Raw genomic sequence first — 19,785 nt, 5'->3', positions numbered from 1 at the left:
CTTATTTTAAAAAAAAATTTATTAAAGATAGTTGATTTACAGTTTTTTACAAAATACATTTATTTATTTGGCTGTGCCAAGTCTTCATCGCGGCATGTGGGATCTGTTCCCTGACCAGGGGTTGACTCTGGCCCGTGCGCTGGGAGTTCAGAGTCTTAGTCACCGGACCACCAGGGAAGTCCCTGATGTAAAATGTTGGATTCTTACTTTTTGTCGTGGGCTCTATTAAGAATGTCATGAAAAATATGGAACGTCTTCATAGAAAAATGCATAGAGATAGACTTGCATGTACTTGCAGGCATATTTTACAAACAATTTCAAGGGGTTCCTAGGGTCTCTCAAAGCCTCTAGGCCTACAGAGTTTAAAGGGGTTGTTTGACACTTGAAGTTTTAAAAACCTTCCTCTATTCCTTTTGTGTAGGTGAAAGCAGCCTTCACAAGAGCTTACAATAAAGAAGTCCACCTCACTCCGTATTCACTCCAGGCAGTGAAGACACACAGACACAGCACAGGCCCATCTCTGGATTCTGAATACAATGAAGAGTTAAATGAAGATGACTCTCAGTCTGATGAGAAAGACCAGGACACTTTGGAAACTGACGCTATGATCAAGGTACTATTTTAATAACCAACAGGAGAAGCCATGATACTCCCTCAAAACAGGTTCCCTTGTGTGTAACTTGCCTTTTGAAATTATTCAGAGCCTGTTTAGCAGGTAGCAGAGGAAGCTGAGAAAAAGTTTTTTTGTTCATCACAGTTCCAAGGGTAAAGAAAGTATAGATTTCGTTTTTATAAACAGCTTCTTATAAGGGTGTAGGAGCCTGATAGTAAGAAACTAGGCCATCATATTGATGGTCATATTCTCTGTTGGAGAAAGGACTGTTTTGTTTTGTTTTGTTTTCCGCTCTTGGTGTGTGCTTTACGCACAGACACATTTTCACAGCATAATTAAGAAAAGCATTTTTAATGAAACTATTCCTCCCTTCTGTTGTTTTTTTGCTATGGCTATTGAACTGCCTATAGAAAATTCTCAGAGCAAAACATCCTCATTTTTTCCTAGGAAAGGTTAAAATCATTTATGGTGTCGGCCCACTGTTTACCATGGGCCAAGGCAAAGGAAATCTAGTTTGTGTCTTCTTCTGTCCTTGGTGTGGGCGCGTTTGTCATTGTGCCCCTCGATTCTGTTGTGTATGGTAGGGGTGGGCAGTGGCCTCTCCAGTGTGGCTCTCACTAGTCTTGTTTAGACACACCACTCCGTCCCCTGCTCAGAAACTGAAAGAAAAGACAATTCTTCACGAAAGCATTACTGTGTGTGTAAATGATCTCTTGCTTGTTTTGTCTTTCCTAAGTATATCTATACCTGAAGTCTAAGAAACTGCATATTGGGGAACATATTCTAGTTCTAGAGGCTAAATAGCTTTTCAGTAGTTTAAAGGCCACACGCCTAGCCAGTTGTTGTTAGTAAGCACATCAAGGGTAGCCGCAGTTCAGGATATAGGCGTTTGCAACCTTGCTTCTTTATTAAGTTGCAGATAAAGATTTGATTTATTGTAGAGATGAACTAACCCATAAACACAAATGCTAACTATTTTGTGCATCTTTCCCTCCCAACAGAAAAAGACAAAATCTTCAAAGCCTTCAAAATCAGAAAAAGATAAGGAGTCCAGAAAAGGAAAAGGAAAAAGTTCAAAGAAATGAAACTCTTTCACTGTTGACAGCTACTTTTTGCTTACCCTGCTGACCAGTCTCAGCTGGTCTTAGAGATTACCTTGTTTTCCCAGAGGAACCATGTTCTAGTGTAATGGGACAGCCTCGTGGTCTCATTGCAAATAAACGGTGGTACAGCTAGAAGAATGTAACCAGTAGGCTGATGTACACCTCTTATAGAGGTTATTAGGACTGCGTAGGTCCTCCACTGTCCCTGTCAGCCTAACAAGATTGTACTTCAAGATGACTGTATAATCAGAATTAGAAGCTGCATGTGGGCTTTGGAGTCAGATTTTTAGCTAACAGCGATATGTCTGGGAGCAGAGGTAGTAAGGCGGCTTTTGTAGGCTTACGAGTTTATCCTAATGGCCATTATGGGACCAATCCCGACTTTTTAAAAAGCATAGTTACTATAATGTGGTGAACTTTTGTAAATAAATCATAATACAAAATAATCACCACCTAGAACTGGGTTTTCTTTGTACATTGTCAAATATCTTGCCAAATATAAACTTAGGAATAAAAATGTTTCACAGGCTACATGTACAGATTCTTAAGATTGTTATCTTGTACAGTAAAATATTATGTTGGTATATTTTTCCTTACTAATTTGCAGATGATTGGATACAAAAGCTAACTATATTCCTACTAACCTCTTGTGTAAAACATGTAACTTTTGCAGCTGAAGAGTCAAACTCTAATTCCAAACACCGTTCCCCTGTGAAAGTCAACCACACACACCTCTGCTGTGAACAGAATTTCATGGAGAGGCCTCTTTGTTATTATTAGAGGGTATTGTGGCTGCAAAAGGATTGTCAGACATTCCTAACTTTCCAGAGTTTCATCAGGTTCAAACCAGCAAGGCCTAGGCTGGCTCAGACTCTTCTCTGCCTCTGGTTTGGGACAAAACGCGCACAGGCTTTTGTTGACTTTGTCCTTGGGAGAGCCAGTTCCGTCCTCACAGGCTCACAGCCCTGCTGGGACATTCGATTGTACCTGCGGCTGCGCTTGTTGAGGAGCCTTGAGGCTGTGGAACCAGCCTGGGGTTTGGGTGTCTAGCGATTATTTAATCTTGTCAGTAAATGCTCAGAGGTACGTGCTACTTCTGTGAGGAATGTGTTAAAAGGAATGTAAAATCTGGAATCTGTTCCCAGCCTTTAGGGAACTGATTGTCTCTCTCACCTCTATAACAAGATTAAGTCTTGAGACATTTAAAATGTATTTACCAGTGTGAAAAACATCTTCCATGTAGATTAAGTTCATTATGGGAATAAAATGTTTCCTTAAGCCTTTGCCTACTGAGCCATGCCCCTCTTTTTGTTAAAGCCCTGCTTGAAACTTCTGCTTCAGTGGACTTCCTTGGTTGATGACCGCCCCCCTCACCAGCGGGGTGAGCATACATTTCTTATGCATATTCTTCTATCACTTTTGGATATGCAAGTTGTGCCTGTTAACTTGCTCTGTGCTCCCCAGGAAAAAGACTGTAATTGTGATCGCCTTGCACCCAGGTCAGCAGGTGTGTCCTTTACATGTTCAATAGGATTTGGAGCAACCAGCAAATCCTTATTGGAGCCACTGGAGGCCACACATCATCCTTGCAGCATACTTTCTTTTTTTGAGATCCATTGAATCTTGGCTATTTGGTAGTCTGTAAGAAACGACTAGTTTATTACTACTACTACTTTATCCTTCATCTTTTAAGTTTTGGCAGTCTTTTATTTGCAGCAACATTATCGGGCCTCTTGAAGTTACTAACAAGGAGTATACTGGTGTATCGGAGAAGGCAATGGCACCCCACTCCAGTACTCTCGCCTGGAAAATCCCATGGACGGAGGAGCCTGGTGGGCTGCAGTCCATGGGGTCGCTAAGGTCAGGCATGATTGAGCGACTTCACTTTCACTTTTCACTTTCATGCATTGGAAAAGGAAATGGCAACCCACTCCAGTGTTCTTGCCTGGAGAATCCCAGGGACGGGGGAGCCTGGTGGGCTGCCGTCTCTGGGGTCGCACAGAGTCGGACACGACTGAAGCGACTCAGCAGCAGCAGCAGCAGCATACTGGTGTGTGTATTGGGAAGAGTATCTTCCTATGTAAGTTTTGGTACAGTTAAGTTCATTAGTGAATGTCTAAGCCCCTTATGGGTAGGTTTAATGATAATGACTTGTATCACTTAGTAAGTAAGGCCAAGGCCTCTAGCCAGCCTTTGGGAGGAAAAAAAGAGATTATAAAGCTGGAGGTATTCATATGGATACCTGGTGCTGTAAAACGTCATTGGCACTTTGGTTTCTACCCTAGGCTCGTAGGTACCTCTGTAATGCTCGGGATGCTGGTGGCTACCCTGTAAAATCGTATCATCTGATACATTCAGAGGTAGGCTACATGACCTTGGTACTTTGGTTTTGGATGGCAAGGAAGTATATACTCACCTGTATAGTATGTGGGGTACTATACTATGGGGAAGGAACCCTCAGGGACACCTTGGGGAAGATACTGAATGATGTACATCTCTAGCGGATGTCAAATGATTTAACTTTTGACAGGAATTCTGTGCTACATAGTATAATGACTCAGGAAACATAAGCTTATAGTTTCACTCATTCTTTCAAATATTGATTTTACTGATTTTTTGATGTTTTTATTCTAGGACTGATTCTGCTAAATAGCCTTGATTTGTGTAAGCCTCTCACTTTAAACTTTTTTTCTGTGTTTAAATACAGGAAAACATTACAAATATTTAATCAGTTTATTTTAAAGGGGATATTTCAAAATATAAAATATATCAAAAAGCTGAATATTTACAATTATGTCATAGGTTACTATTAACAGTACAGAGCACTGAATGTGTAAGACTCAGAAGAGGAAATATACAAAGTATAAAAAAAATAGCATGTAATATATCACTGTCACTCTACAGAAGTTGAAAGTGGTGACCTGGAGATGTGACCTTATTTTTTCTGTATCCAGGAAGGAACCATCCTTAATCTGCTAGGGGCAGAAACACAGCCTCTTGTGGAAAAATGCTATCTTCTCAGGATCATTATACCTAAAAAGGCCAAAAAAATAAATAAATAAACCCCATATGCTTTTATAAAGGTTTCAAATAATAAACTGGCATTTAGTAATAAAAAAAAAGCTAAGCATGATATTTTGCGCATTTCTGGAATGTGAAGCAGGATCACTACATGTAGGTGAGAAATTTTCAGTCTGTAATTAGTACTGAGTTTCAGTCTTGTCCTTTCAGTTGATAAAATTGTATGGGCAGGTTGTTGAACCTCTGTTATAAAGTGAGGATCATGTTGACAACAGCCACCTTACTGAGAAGAATGAGGAAATGCAAAGTTAGTGCTCAGCAGCTCAACCCAAAGAGACCCATGCCAAGACACATTACAATTAAACTGCCAGAAGTTAAAGACAAGGAAAGAATCTTAAAGGCAGCAAAAGATAGCTTGTTATGTACAAGGGAACCTCCTCCCCATAAGAACATCAGCAGATTTTTCAGGAGAAGCTTTGACAACATCAGGCCATTCTCTTCTAGCCTGTAAAGTGCTGAAAGACTAAAACTGCCCGTCAAGAATAGTTTATCCGGCAAAGCCATCCTTCAGAACTAAAGGAGAGAGAAAGAATTTTCCAGACAAGGAAAAGCTAAAGAGGTTCATCACCACTAGACTGGCCTTATAGAAATGTTAAAGGGACTTCTTTAAGCTGAAATGCAAGGGCACTACTTAATAATAGGGAGATATATGAAATTGTAAATCTCAATGGTAAAAGTAAATATAAATGCAGACTAATGAAAGATACTTACAACTAGTGTGAAAGTTAAACGAGTAAAAATAATAATGTTTTATTATATCCATTAAGTGAATATGTATATAAACTATTCTATAGATACCCTTCTCATAATGCAAAGGTTTTATAACTACAGTAATTTGTTAATGATACATAAGGTTCAGTTCAATTGCTTGGTTGTGTCTGACTCTGTGACCCCATGAACCACAGCATGCCAGGCCTCCCTGTCCATCACCAACTCCCGGAGTTTACTCAAACCCATGTCCATTGAGTTGGTGATGCCATCCAACCATCTCATTCTCTGAGGTCAGGAGGAGAAGGGGACGACAATCTTTCCCAGCATCAGGGTCTTTTCAAATGAGTCAGTTCTTGGCATCAGGTGGCCAAAGTATTAGAGTTTCAGCTTCAACATCAGTCCTTCCAGTGAACACCCAGGACTGATCTCCTTTAGGATGGACTGGTTGGATCTCCTTGCAGTCCAAGGGACTCTCAAGAGACAAAGATATAAACTGTGATGCCAGAAACAGAATGTGGATAAAGAGAGTAAAAATGCATTTGAACTTAAGTTGTTATCAGCTTCAAATAGACTGTTGCATTTTATGTAAGTCTTATGGTATCCACTCCAGTGTTCTTGTCTGGAGAATCCCAGGGACGGGGGAACCTGGTGGGCTGCTGTCTATGGGGTCGCACAGAGTTGGACACGACTGAAGTGACTTAGCAGCAGCAGCATGGTATCCACAAAGCAAAACCTATAGCAGACAAAAGAATCTGAGCATACAACTACAGAAAACTGTCAAATCACAAAAGGAGAGAAAGGAGCAAGAACAAAGGAATAACAGCCAGAAAACAAAGCGGTAGTAAGTCCGTATCTATCAGTAACTATTTAACTATAAATTCTCTGATCAAAAGAGAATAGATTAAAACCAAGATCCATCTGTAGGCAGCCTACTACTAGACTCCACTCTAAGGACACACAGACTGGAATGGAAAAAGATAGGGAAATCAAAAGAAATAGCTGGAATAGCTATACTTAGACACAGTAGACTTTAAAACAAAGACTGTAATAAAGGACAAAGAAGGCTATTATATACCGATAAAGGGATCAGTCCACAAGAGGATATAACATTTGTAAATATAAAGCAAATACTAACGTATCTCAAGGGAGAAGGAGCAATACCATAATGGTAGGGGACTTCACTACCCCACTTTCATCAGTGAATAAATCTTCCTTTGACAGAAAATCAGTAAGTAAACATTGGTCTTAAATGATGTGTTTGACCAGATGGACTAAACAAGCATAAGTCATCAGATCACATTCAGGCCATGAAACAAGTCTTAATAAATTTAGAAGACTGAAATCATATCAAACATCTTTTCTGACCACAGAAATACAAAACTAGAAATCAATTTCAAGAAAACTGGAAAATGTACACATATGTAGAAATTAAAACATACTACTCAGCAACCACTGAGGTCACGGAAGAAATCAAGAAGAAAAAAAAATCTTGAAAATGGCAATACCGTTGGCCCTTCATATCTGTGGGTTCTGTATTCACAGATCCAACCAACCATGGATCAAAAAAATTCAGGAGAAGTACCAAAAAGTTCCAAAAGCCAAAATGTGAACTTGCCACATGCTGGTAGCTTTTTATATAGCATTTACATTGTATTCAGTTATATAAGTAGAGGTGATTTAAAGTGTATGGGAAGAGGTGCATAGGTATATGCAAATACTACAGCACTGTAAATGAGGGACTTCAGCGTCCATGGGTGTCGGTATCCACTAGGGGTCCTAGAACCAATCCCCAAGAATACTGAGGGACAGCTATACAGCAAACCAAATCTTACGGGATGCAACAAAAACACTTCTGAAAAGACACTCATAACGATAAATACCTACATTAAGAAACAAGAATGATCTCAAATAGATCAGCCTAACTTAAGGAGCTAAATGAACAAGCTAAGCCCAAAGTTAGTGGAAGGAAATTTCAAAGAGCAGAAATAAATGTAGACTTAAAAGACAATAGAAAAGTTCAGTGAAACTAATAGCTGTTTTTTATTTCTCAAAAGATAATAAACCTTTAGCTAGACTCACCAAGAAAAAAAGGGGACTCAGAAATGAAGGAAGGGATATGATATTCAATAACATGGAAATATAAAAGATTATAACAGACTTATATGAAACACTATAAGGCCAGCAAAATGCACAACTTAGAAGAAATGGATAAATTCCTAGAAACACACAACCTTGTTAAGACTGAATTGTGAGGAAATTAAAAAAAAAAAAAATAGGCCAATTAGTGTAAAGGAGATTGAATCAGTAATAAAAAAATCTAGGACCAGATGGCTTCACTGGTGAATTCTACCAAGCATCTAAAGAATTACCTTCTCAAACTTTTCCAAACTCATTTTATGAGGCCAGCATTACTTTTGATACCAAAACCAGACAAGGAAACTACAAAAAAGAAAATTACAGGCCAGTATCTCTAAACATAGTTGCAAAAGCCCTCAACAAAATATATGTGGTGTATATCTTGTGTATATACATATACAAAAGAAGGCAATACTGCTGTTTGCAACAACGTGGATGGACCTGAAGGGCATTATGCTAAATGAAATAAGAGACAGGTAACTGTACTATCTACTTACGAAAAGTGAAGTTGCTCAGTCGTGTGTGACTCTTTGGGACCCCATGGACTGTAGCCCACCAGGCTCCTCTGTCCAAGGGATTTTCCAGGCAAGAATACTGGAGTGGGGTGCCGTTTCTTCCTCCAGGGATCTTCCCAACTTAGGGATTGAACCTGGGTCTCCTGCACTGCAGGCAGACTCTTTACTGTCTGAACTACCAGGGAATCCCCGTCTCACTTATATGTGTAGTTAAAAAAACCCCACTGAACTCGCAGATGCAGAACAAATTGTTGGTTGCCAGAGGCCCAGGGTGGTGGGTAGGCAGAATGAACATGGCTGAAAGGTATAAAATTCTGGTTACAAATAAACCCCAGGGATGTAATGTACAGCATGGTGATTATAAGTTAACAATACTATATATCTGGAAGTTGCTAAGAGAGTAGATATTAAAAGTTCTCAAAAAAAAAACCTGTTAACTGTTTAGTGATGGATGTTAATTACTGTGGTAATCATTTCATAATATAAAATCATTATGTTGTATGCCTAAAACTAATACAAGATGATTAATTATACCTCAAAAAGTTGAGATATTAAATATATATTAAGATGCTAAATATGTGATAATATGTTATGTAGCAACAGAAAAATAAATGGATCCCAATCATAATTTGAGCAAGCTTTTAAAACAGAATCTGACAAGCTGATTCTAAAATTTTATAGAGAAATAGAAAAGTAAGAGTAGTCAAAACAATCTTGGAAAAGATGACAAAGTTGTAGGATACACAATACTTGGCTTTAAGATGTATTATAAAGTCACAGTAATCAAGACAGTGTAGTATAAACATAGGGGACATACATACTGAAAACCCAGCTGATTTTCAATAAAGGCATGCAAGCAGTTCAATGAGGAAAGACTTTTCAACAAATGCTGTTGGAAGAGTAGATATCTACTTGAGGCGGAAAGAAATCTCAATCCCTACCTCACACTGTAAACAAAAATAACTTCAGGATGGATCACAGACCTAACACAGGTGAATATGCACCTGACTTCCAAGTAGGGAAATATTTTCTTAGACACAGAAAGTCATAACAATAAGATAAATTGCTAAGATATAGTTCATCAAAATCAAAATCTTCTGCTCATCAGAAGACCACTAAAATAAATGTATAACGGATTCACTTTGCTGTACACCTGAAACTAATACAACATTGTAAATCAACTCTTAGATAATACATAAATTAAGAAAAGGAATTGGGAAGCCACAGTGGGAGAAAATATCTGCAAAATAAATTTGATGAAGACATATCTAGAACATACAAATAAAGAACTTACATAATAAGACAGTCATCTGGTAATAATAGTAAAGGAACAGCCTTTTCAACAAATGGTGCTGAGACATCTGGTCATCCACGTGCAGAAGAAGGAATCGGGGTCCCTACCTCACATCATACACAAAAATAGATTGAAGACATAAATGTAAGAGCAATAACTGTAAAACTCTTAGAAGGAAGTGTAACTGTAAAACCCTTGTGGTCCAGGATTAAGCAGTGGCTTCCTAGACATGACACCAAGCAACCAAAGGAGAAAAAACAGATAAATTGAACTTCATCAAAATAAAAACTTGAGTACATTAAAGGATACTATCTAGAAGGTATGTGCAAGTCACGTATCTGATAAAGGACTTGTACCTAGAATATATTAAGGATTCTTATAACTCAATGAAAAGATGAAATACCCAGTTAAAAAATAGGCAAATGATTTGAACAGTTCTCTAAAGATATTCAAGTGGCCAACAAGCTCATGGAAAGATGCTCAACATTATTATCATTAGGGAAATGCAAATCAAACCACAGTGAGATACCACCTCACACCTACTAGGATGCCTGTAATCAAGAAGGCAGACAACAAGTGTTGGTGAGGATGAGGGGAAAATAGAACTCTATGCTGCTGGCAGGAATATGAGAGACTGCAGGTCCTGCAGAGAAAGCAGTTTGGAGTCCAAGGACAGCGAAAGGCCAGTGGGGCTGCAATAAGTAGACGAAGAGGCTGGGGCCTCTTTGTCTTTTCACTTGCAATCAAAAGCTCCACCTGTGGAGGGGAGCCGGATACACTGGAGGCAGGCTGAAAGGACCTGACCATGGACCGGGTGACTGGGGGTATCGATTTCCATCCTGATCAGCTGGTTGGATGGAGCTGCAGTTTACCCAGGGAGTAAAGGAATGCAAGAACAGGCTTTGTGAAAAACAAGCAGAGCTTTTGGCTTCCTAGCTAGAGACTGCATTTCCCTGCCTCCCCTGCAGTGTGTGTGGCCACATGAATAGGTTCTTCCCAGTGGAGACTGGAAGGGTTATGTGCTGCTTCTATGCAACAAAAATGAAACTTGGGAAGAAAAATGGGAATTTTTCAGGTCTCTGGAAACAAAAATTTTTACAATTACTCTCCTGAGTTACAAACTAAAACAACCTCCATTTTAACAGCTAGCTATAGTTTTAATGAACTGGTTAAAAAGAAACCCATGTGACTTGATAAAATACATTCTGGTTGGAATCCATGACGCTGTTCGGTCAAATAACCTTTGTCACCATGGAGACTGTACAACCTGTCTTAGTTTGTTGTTCAAATCTGACAGGTTCCATGATGCACAAAAAGGAACCAATGGCAGAACACACTGTAAAGCCGTGTGTGCCCTGTGGACCCCGTGCCCTGAGAAGGTGAGTGGATGACCTGGTACTTACTTGCACATGCCGCTCACTGCTCCACTTCTGTCCGCAGGTACTGGGTACAGTCAGAGGTTTTTTTCAGTTGATCCAAGTTTAATCTTTCTGAACACATAGGACATGTGCTTTCAGTGCTTAACATGCTGTTTGGGGAGGGAAAGGCAGAGTAGATTAAATGTATAATATTCCTTTACCTTTGGGTTATTGTGATATGAAAAACAGCTGTTCCTTTCTATGTCTTAGTACACGTTCATCACACAACTTAAGAATTAGGAACATTCAAGTCTTAGGCAGTAGTCCCTTTAAGGAAAATGTTCTCAAAAGTCATAGAAGATTCTCCCAAGAAGACAATTTGAGTCTTTAGAGATTTTTAGGAACATGAACAAATAAAGAGACCTCAGTAGAAACTGGCTGAATAAAAGGTCTATTTTTTTGATAATAAGTCTGTATGACTAAGTGAAATGATACAACTTACACCTTGAATTCTGAGTACAGAGCAGGGAAGTCACAATGTGGACACACCGCCCAGTCATCCTTCAACATATGTCGACCCTGGAAACAGCACATTGGAGAGTAAAACTCATCTTTATTCAAATTTCCCGTTACTCAATTACAATACATGGTTACAGTTAAAAGCCAAACCTCTAAATCATGATATAATAATAATAATAGGTGGGTAATTGATTAAGAAGAATGACATCAAAAGGACTAAAACCAGATTTTATCAAATTTGTGTATAAAAGAATAATCTTCAGTATTGTGACATTACCGAAATTTATTTTCCTTTAAAATAAAGCTTATATTAGTCTAGTGATGAACAAACATTTTAATATTTTCTAATAATAGGTCTTAGTTTTAAATAGATGGGGACAACAGTGGAAACAGTGGCTGACTTTAGTTTTCTGGCTCCAAAATCACTGCAGATGGTGATTGCAGCCATGAAATTAAAAGACGCTTACTCCTTGGAAGCAAAGTTATGACCAACCTAGACAGCTTATTAAAAAGCAGAGACATTACTTTGTCAACAAAGGTCCATCTAGTCAAGGCTATGGTTTTTCCAGTGGTCATGTATGGATATGAGAGTTGGACTGTGAGGAAAGCTGAGCGCCAAAGAATTGATGCTTTTGAACTGTAGTGCTGGAGAAGACTCTTGAGAGTCCCTTGGACTGCAAGGAGATCCAACCAGTCCATTCTAAAGGAGATCAGCCCTGAGTGTTCATTGGTAGGACTGATTTTGAAGCTTAAACTCCAGTATTTTGGCCACCTGATGCGAAGAGCTGACTCACTGGAAAAGACTCTGATGCTGGGAAAGATTGAGGGCAGGAAGAGAAGGGGACTACAGAGGATGAGATGGTTGGATGGTATCACCAACTCAATGGACATGGGTTTGGGTGGACTTGAGTTCATGATGGACAGTGAGGCCTGGCGTGCTGCAGTTCATGCGGTCGCAAAGAGTCGGACATGACTGAGCGACTGAACTGAACTGAATAATAGGTCTTAATATTAAAGTTTATAATAAAAACCACCACTTAAGTGCTACAGCATGCCAGGTATTAAATTAAGGCTTCATATGCATTCTCTGGTCAACCTACAGTTCATCTCAATAGACAAGAGATTATGATGGAGGGACCTAGTGAGGTAAAAAGCAAATCGCACCAGGTTATACAGCCCGTACGTGGCACAAAGAAGATCTAAGCCCAGGACCACCTGATATCCAACTCTGGGCTCTCCTGCTCTGCAGGGCCTCGTACTTACTTAGGTTATTATATGCCTTGAACACAACTTTCAGCTTTATTGATCATACAATTATATGCTAAATGTTGCAGAAAATTTGAGAGGTAAGATTTTGGAAGGAAAGAAAGTGTTAACACATCAAGTATTCAAGCAGGCTATAGATTATATATATGCAAAGAAAGGGAAATGATAAAGAAACTTACTGTTGCAATGCAATATGGGATGTTATTTTTGCACCCAGGACAGAGGAGTTCACACTCTGGGAGAAGAAATTCGCAGAAGGGACATGGGGTTGTGGCCTCTTCTGTCTCTGATGTATCAGGTCTCCTGTGAGGAAGAATCACATGAAATGCACCTGTTTCTTCATGATGGTCTTGAGACTATAGAGATACAAACTAGAGACTGTGGGCCCATGCTCCAGCCCAGCGAGGAGCAAGAGGAATGAGCATGGCTCAGACCATAGCATTACATGGGCCACCTCTGCTGGGGGGGTGGGTAGAGGCCACAGCACAGTATGTGCAGAAAGCATGGCTGGGTCTGGCTGTATCGCGTCTCCCAGATCACTGGAGCAGTGAGCCCGCCACTTCGCTTTGTGTACTGAAGTGGTAAAGGCTGTCAGGGCTGCGCAACACAACTTTTCATGCTGGCGGCAGTGTTCTAATTGCGTGCTCACCAATATGGTAGCTAGGAGCCACACAGAGCTCTGAGCGCTTGGAATGTGGGTAGTGTGAGAAACTTTTAAATTTTATCCACTTTTCAATGTAAATAGCCGTATGTGCCAGTGGCTACCACAGTAGACCGCACAGCTATAGAGCACTCATGCGTGGGGCAAGATCCAGTGCCTCCCCAAACTGGCACGCAGGCTGGTGTCGCACGAATCTGGGGGTCAGTGTGCTCCAGCATTTTCTCCCCACTTCATTTCCCATGCTGGCAGGCATGCTCGGTCATGATGATTTGGTCTGAAGCTACTTAGGCTTATTGGCTTTAAAAAAAAAAACGGGAGTGGTCCATGTAGCCCTATCCAGGTGAGAGTTCCCTACCATGAGCCCAGCTGGCAGTCAGTAGTACTTGGTTTCCCTTTGCTGTTACTGGCGTAGCCATGGCCCTTGGCTGACATAGGAGTTCTGGGTCAGCACGCAGGTACACCTGAGTTCCCTGGTCAAAATCGGACCAACAGGCGCCCCAGATGTCATCACTGCAGACCTGGTAGTACAGAATTACCACATGATTGCTACTGCCTTCTCCTTTTGTGAAGATGAGTGGTACTTTCCCCTGGTTTTCCTGTAGAAAGTCAGATCACTGGACTGCTTTCTGAAGCGGGGCTGTGACTTGTGTGCCTTTCGAGCTACACGCAGTTTGGAAATGAACCCTTGGCAATAGGCTGTGTCATCACCAAGTTGCTTACACTGAGAAGCACTCACTCTTTGTCCTTCCATGGCCGGCAGTGTTTGCTGCCTCCCTAACAGCCATCCTGGCCAGCAGAGCTTTGTTTTTACTCAGCAATATGCTTCAGAGCTAGAGGGAGCCACGCAGCAGAGGACTAGCCAGTAAGAGGTAAATGCCATGTCCTTGCTAACTAACAAGGCAAAAACCTTCTCGTCTTTTGATTTCCCTACTTTCTTCCTGCCTGGAACAGGGTACGTGATGTCAGACAACCACAGCTGTGCAGCTGTGAGGCGGGGACTTTTTTTGTCCTCGGTGACAAGCAGGACACAGAGATACCAGCCTGGGACTGTGTGAGTCAGACAAATCCTGACTTACTCAGGTCGTCGCTGGGTTTCCTGCTCCTGGTGGCTGAGTACAAGCCTAACTGCTCTCCCCAATCTGTGTTCTTACTCAGTCCACACATTAGTAGCTGTGTTCTGAAAAATATACTTGTGATCAGATGGTAGGAACAGCTGTCCCCACGTACCTGACCATCGCCTCGATCTTCTTCTTGTATTTGGCGTCTATCTTGTTGCGGTACTCAGGCCTCATCAGCATGGCTGCGAAACCAAAGGCCGAGTTCTTCAGGCCGGCCCTGTGACACTCGATCACAGTGGATGTCAGGATGGGTACGATGTCTGCAAAGCAAATGGAGGAGCGCTGGCATGATGCCAGGATCGCATCTCTCTCAATCTGCCTTTTCTGGCAAAGAACCTGTGATGGGCCGTTTGAGGAGGAAAGGGCACAGCGGTGCATCGGGTGTCTTTCCCCTGCTGATACTGTGATTTGCCTATAACACGGGGCCCCACACTCCCTTGAGGTAACCTTTGGCATGTTTCCTTTCCTGCCTCGAAGATAAAAGTTCTGCCTTTGACAGGACAGCTGATGAATGAGTGGGGAGATTAACAATTTTATGCACTAACCTGAGTGCACTTTTTCTTCAGGACAGATACCTAGAAGTCGAATTATTGGCTCAAAGAGCATAACTTAAAAAATACACACACACACACACACGTGTGTGCACTCAGTGCAAATTGTCATACTGCTTTCTGGAATGTTTGCTCCCACCAGCATCAGGAGAGTGCCTGTCTAGCACACCCTTTGCCAGCCACATATAGTTATTTAGTCTTTTTCATGTAACAAAAATAAACTCATTTAAAGAATGGGGTGAATTGTGACCTGTGAGCTAAATCTGCCCCTCTGTTTTTGTATGGTCCATGGGCTTTTACATTTTTAAATGGTTGGAAAAAAATCAAAAGAATAAAAATCTGTGATGTGAAAGTTACAGGAAGTTCAGATTTTAGTGTCCAAAAGAATGAAGTTCTGTTGGAACCCAGCTGTGCTCATTTACATATGGTTCACGCCAAAACGGCAGAGACTGGCCCACAAATCCCCGAGCCTTCGATATCTGATGCTTTATAGAAAAAAATTGACTCTGTCATATAGAATGTGACAAAATCTAATCACTGAAAAATGTTATGACGACATGTCTTAGAATATTGGGACCGCTTTCAGAGGCAGGCACCTACAGTGGTTGAGAACACAGAGTAAGACTTATTAGCTGACTGTATGATCGTGGGCAAGTGCCCCCTCACTTCTCTAACCCAAGTTTGCTTATCTATAAAGCAGAGAAAATAGGACACGTGTGCAAACTGGAGACTGGTGGCCTGAAAAAGACCTGCTTGAACCTGGGATCTGAGAACTTGGATTTTGGGAGAGTTCCCACCATTTCCAGACCAGGGAATGAATGGTTCCCTGTGCCTGGCCTCTGTACAAACAATGGGGTTTATACTGAGCATCTGCTTTCTGGGAGTCAAGACTGGGTACCTGCTCATCAGGGGGTACCTATGTGGCCAGCCCCCCAAGGTCACCCCTGGGCACTGAGTCACGTGCATGCCGGTAGACACCAGTACGTGTTGCCTGGAGGCGCTGAGTGTGTCCAGTGGGACAGCACAGGGGGGGCTTGGGTGCTGGCACCTGACCCCCAGGCCCTGCCCCTCACCTTTTCCCTTTCCAGGTTTTGCTTTGTATCCTTTCCTCATAATAAATCTGAACCTTAGCACTACTCTGTGTTGAGTTATATGAGTCCTCCTTGTGAATTATCAAACCTGGGGGTGGTCTTGGGAATGCCGGTTACACCTCTTCATGGGGTGGCTGTGAGGATGAAATGACTCACTACGTGTAGAGAGAGAGGCTGGCAGAGTTAGAGAGGCTAGATCTTAACCATGCTACACTCAGGCAGAAATGGGGACACCTGGCTCCCCTCAGGACTCACGTGACGGAAATTTGCTGATGTTGTTGGCCACCCGGATGAGCATACGTGCCCCTTTCATGTGATCTCCATTTTTCACGTGAATCTGAAATAAGTGACACATTAGACTCTTAGAGACTTTTAACACTAATTCAGTATACTCCAATTAAAAAAAAAAAACACGAATTCACCTTTTATTCTCCCAAATAAACAACTCAGTTATGATCCTGAACAGGGTGGTCACGAGATTCTGGCAGTCTTCCTTTCTGTCACTCACTTGAGGTTTCTCCCTTATTTCTCCTTCCGGCAGCTGCTGCCTGGCCTCATGGCCTTGCCAGCCTCCCCCTGCTCTACACTCTGCTTTTTACTTTGCTCTAGATCACTCAACATCTTTTACTGGTCTTTACTGGGGAGCTTGAGTAACAATAACAACTTTACCAACTTGCTGTGAGCCCTGAAGTCTGAGTTAGTGAGGCAGGAGGAAAGAGGATGGGCTGTTCCGAGAAGAGGGCGCTACCTGTGAGAGGCAAAGGGGCAATGATGGCTGGAGAGCCTGAGCTTGGGTAAGCATGAGTGGGGTGTGTGATGTAAGGAGGTGGTCCTCTTAGGATGACACGAGGCTGGGGAGTTGGCAGGGCCAGACCACCATATTGCTGCTGTTGTCCAGGTGAGAGGAGGCGGCCCTGAGAGGGTGGGGAGTGGGGATGGACAGAAGCAGACAGACGGGGAGTCAGAAATGGTGCTATTTGGTGAGGTGAAGGGTGAGTAGAGTAACTCCCAGCTGTAACATCCATCAGGTCTGAGCAGATGGACGATGGTGTAATTAACTGAGCATTGCAACGTAATTAATAAATATTAACTGAACCTGAAGTCGCCTTCCACTGACTCCCTGGGCCAGCTCAGCCATCCATGTGCAGAGGTCCCAGGCTGTCCTTCAGCCGGAGTTCCTGTCCCAGCTCTGGGAAGAAGCAGCCATTAACGCCAAGTCTCCCATTTCCCCTGAAACATGGATGGCTTTCTCCAGCTCTTTGTGTCAAAGAGGCCTGTGACACTTTTATATCAGTTCTTACTTGATAAGGTCTAATAGTTTCCCTTTTGAATGCCAGACTCAGTTAAAAATCTTGAATATATCTGGTGCTGGGATAAAGGAGTAGAGTGGAGGGGAAAAGTCACATGGGTGCTCTTCAGTGTTGGGGGGCGGGGGAGGACGTCTGGTCTGGGGGAAGTGATGGGCCCACTCTTAGAGCCAGAGGAAAGGAAGACTCAAGAGCCATCCCTGTGGCTTTTCGTGGGAGAAAGCCCTGGTCCTGGAGGGCTTCTAACAGGAACCTGTCATTTTTGTTCCCATCTTCCACCAACTTGTTTCTGTCCTCCCCTCCATGCCCAAAGGCTCCATTTTGCTGGATTCTGTGCCTCAGCACACTGGCACTGCCACTCATGTCTAAGCCGAGAAAGCCCTCCTTCCCCATTTCTAGTCGTTCCTGTACACGAGCCCTCCTGTGGCTCAAGAGGAAATGCGCTCCTGGTGGCTGCAAGCTGGAATTCTCAGATTTCCCTTACAATAGGTGCTGGAGACCTGAGGGTTTCCCTGGTGGCTCAGACAATAGGGAAAGAATCCACCTGTAATGCTGGAGACTGGGGTTCGATCCCTGGGTTGGGAAGATCCCCTGGAGAAGAGAATGGCAACCCACCTCAGTATTCTTGCCTGGAGAATTCCATGGACAGAGGAGCCTGGCGGGCTATGGTCCATGGGGTTGCAAAGAGTTGGACGTGACTGAAGCACAGCACAGCACACCTGTGAGATCTAAAATGGCACTAGTCGCATGTAGCTACACTAAAAATTAAGATTATAAAAATTTAAAATTTAGTTTATCAGCTGCATTATGTGTAATTCAAGTGCTCCATAGCCAGGCTAATGGATATAGGACATCTATCACTGTAGAAGTTCTATTAGGCAGTGCTGTTATTGGTCATAATTAGTATCTAAGTCATTCATAACATGACTGCTGTAACATAGGAAGCTTCCAAATTGAATATACTCTTATGGACTGGCCTGAAAACCAACTTAGCATTAAAATGGGAAGACATACTTTGACATAAATCAAAATTTGGACAAGTACGTAAGTTGGAGTCTACCTGTATTTTTACAAAGATGTGTGCATATAAAATGTATATATACATACACATATGTAAACTACATAGAAGTATTTCAGGTTTGCACATTCTGTTTTTACTAAAAATCACTAATTAAAAATAGACAACTAGACATAAATATATTCCTAATAAAAAAAAATGGCTGCTCTTTAGTTGTTATGTCCAACTCTTTTGCGACGCTATGGACCGTAGCCTGCCAGGCTCCTCTGTCCATGGGATTTTCCAGGCAAGAATACTGGAGTGGGTTGCCACTTCCTTCTCCAGGGTATGTTCCTGACCCAGGGATCAAACCATGTCTCCCGCATTGGCAGGTGGATTCTTTACCACTGAGCCACTTGGGAGGCGCCCCCAAGATGGTGCACACGTGTATTTTAGAAGCATGGGGGATACAGTGTACAGCAGTGGTAACAACTTATATCTGAGGATGGATTTAAAGGGGGAAATGATTTTTCATTATGTTTTCCTATATTCTCTAAATTCTCTCAGTATTATTTTATATTCAGATAAAAACTAAATAGTATTAAAGCACAGTGGAATTTATAAAATTCATTACCCTACAATTAATAAACTAGGAAACTGGTTAAACAAAAATGTTTTTAGTAAATCTTTTTTTTGATAAAGTAACACATTTATCTGCTTCAAAAGCAAGACAATATAAAAAGGTATTCTACATGGAGGGGCCTGTTCTCCCTCTTCTCCCTTGACTGGGTTTAGGGCTACACTCCGCCTCTGCCTTGATCCCTTTAGGAAACTATTTTTCCTATTTTTTTTTAATGTATTTCTAATTTTACTTGGGGTGAATATATATTTTTTCTGCCTTTTTGTACACAAAAGGCAGCATATTATATAATTACCCTGTCTCTTGCGTCTTCAGTACACAATATAGATCTGGGAGATGGCTCCAACCCAGTGGAGGGGTGCCCAGCTTATGGCCCACGTCACCCAAAGGCCTCACCCTCACTAGTATGTAACTGTGCAGAATCATGAGGTTGGTGGCCATCTCAGAGGGAATCTTGATCTTCTGAGATTTAAGTTCTGCATACATGCTGAAGAGAACGTCATGTGCATTCCGATAGTTTCCTTGAAAAGAGGTGGTAAATGACGTTACTGCAAAGGATGAAATCTGAGGACTTTCCATTTAACAGGTGGATTTTGTCAAATTGTCTTAGTAAGTTATTAATAAAGAATGATTTATTTAATTCCATGTTTTCTGGAGCATGCTTCTACTACTTGTTTGGGGTGTAAACCATGGCTTCTGGGGACCCACCTGCAGACTGCTCTTCCCTGGCGATGATGATGGCGGTCCGGGCGGCTTCTCGGTACTGCTTCAGGGCCATGTACAAGCGGAACAGGTACTTGGCATCCTGACATACAAGCCATTAG

At 41.8% G+C, this 19,785-nt stretch overlaps 2 protein-coding genes across 3 annotated transcripts in view; one reads left to right on the top strand and one right to left on the bottom strand.

The window, feature by feature from the left end:
• Nucleotides 1-4,290, top strand: part of RFC1 (replication factor C subunit 1) — a 78,473-nt gene extending 74,183 nt beyond the window's left edge. The window contains exons 24-25 of the mRNA XM_070372273.1: nt 422-613; nt 1,615-4,290. Of these exons, the coding sequence (XP_070228374.1) occupies nt 422-613; nt 1,615-1,698 (276 nt within the window). The 3' untranslated portion in view covers nt 1,699-4,290. The remainder of the gene's footprint in view (nt 1-421; nt 614-1,614) is intronic.
• Nucleotides 4,291-4,435: 145 nt separating this feature from the next.
• The window catches only part of WDR19 (WD repeat domain 19), a 78,448-nt gene continuing 63,098 nt past the window's right edge, over nt 4,436-19,785 (bottom strand). For both annotated transcript variants that reach the window (XM_005897346.3, XM_070372272.1), the window contains 8 exons: nt 19,670-19,766; nt 19,358-19,482; nt 16,273-16,354; nt 14,485-14,635; nt 12,776-12,899; nt 11,314-11,390; nt 10,857-10,981; nt 4,436-4,749 (listed from right to left, as the gene is read on the bottom strand). In XM_005897346.3, coding sequence (XP_005897408.2) covers nt 10,870-10,981; nt 11,314-11,390; nt 12,776-12,899; nt 14,485-14,635; nt 16,273-16,354; nt 19,358-19,482; nt 19,670-19,766 — 768 coding nt within the window. In that variant the 3' untranslated portion in view covers nt 4,436-4,749; nt 10,857-10,869. The remainder of the gene's footprint in view (nt 4,750-10,856; nt 10,982-11,313; nt 11,391-12,775; nt 12,900-14,484; nt 14,636-16,272; nt 16,355-19,357; nt 19,483-19,669; nt 19,767-19,785) is intronic.

This window comes from Bos mutus, chromosome 6 (assembly GCF_027580195.1).
Source record: "Bos mutus isolate GX-2022 chromosome 6, NWIPB_WYAK_1.1, whole genome shotgun sequence".
Classification (NCBI taxonomy): domain Eukaryota; kingdom Metazoa; phylum Chordata; class Mammalia; order Artiodactyla; family Bovidae; genus Bos; species Bos mutus.
The sequence above is the reverse complement of the archived record's forward strand: the minus strand, read 5'-3'. Positions and strand labels throughout refer to the sequence as shown.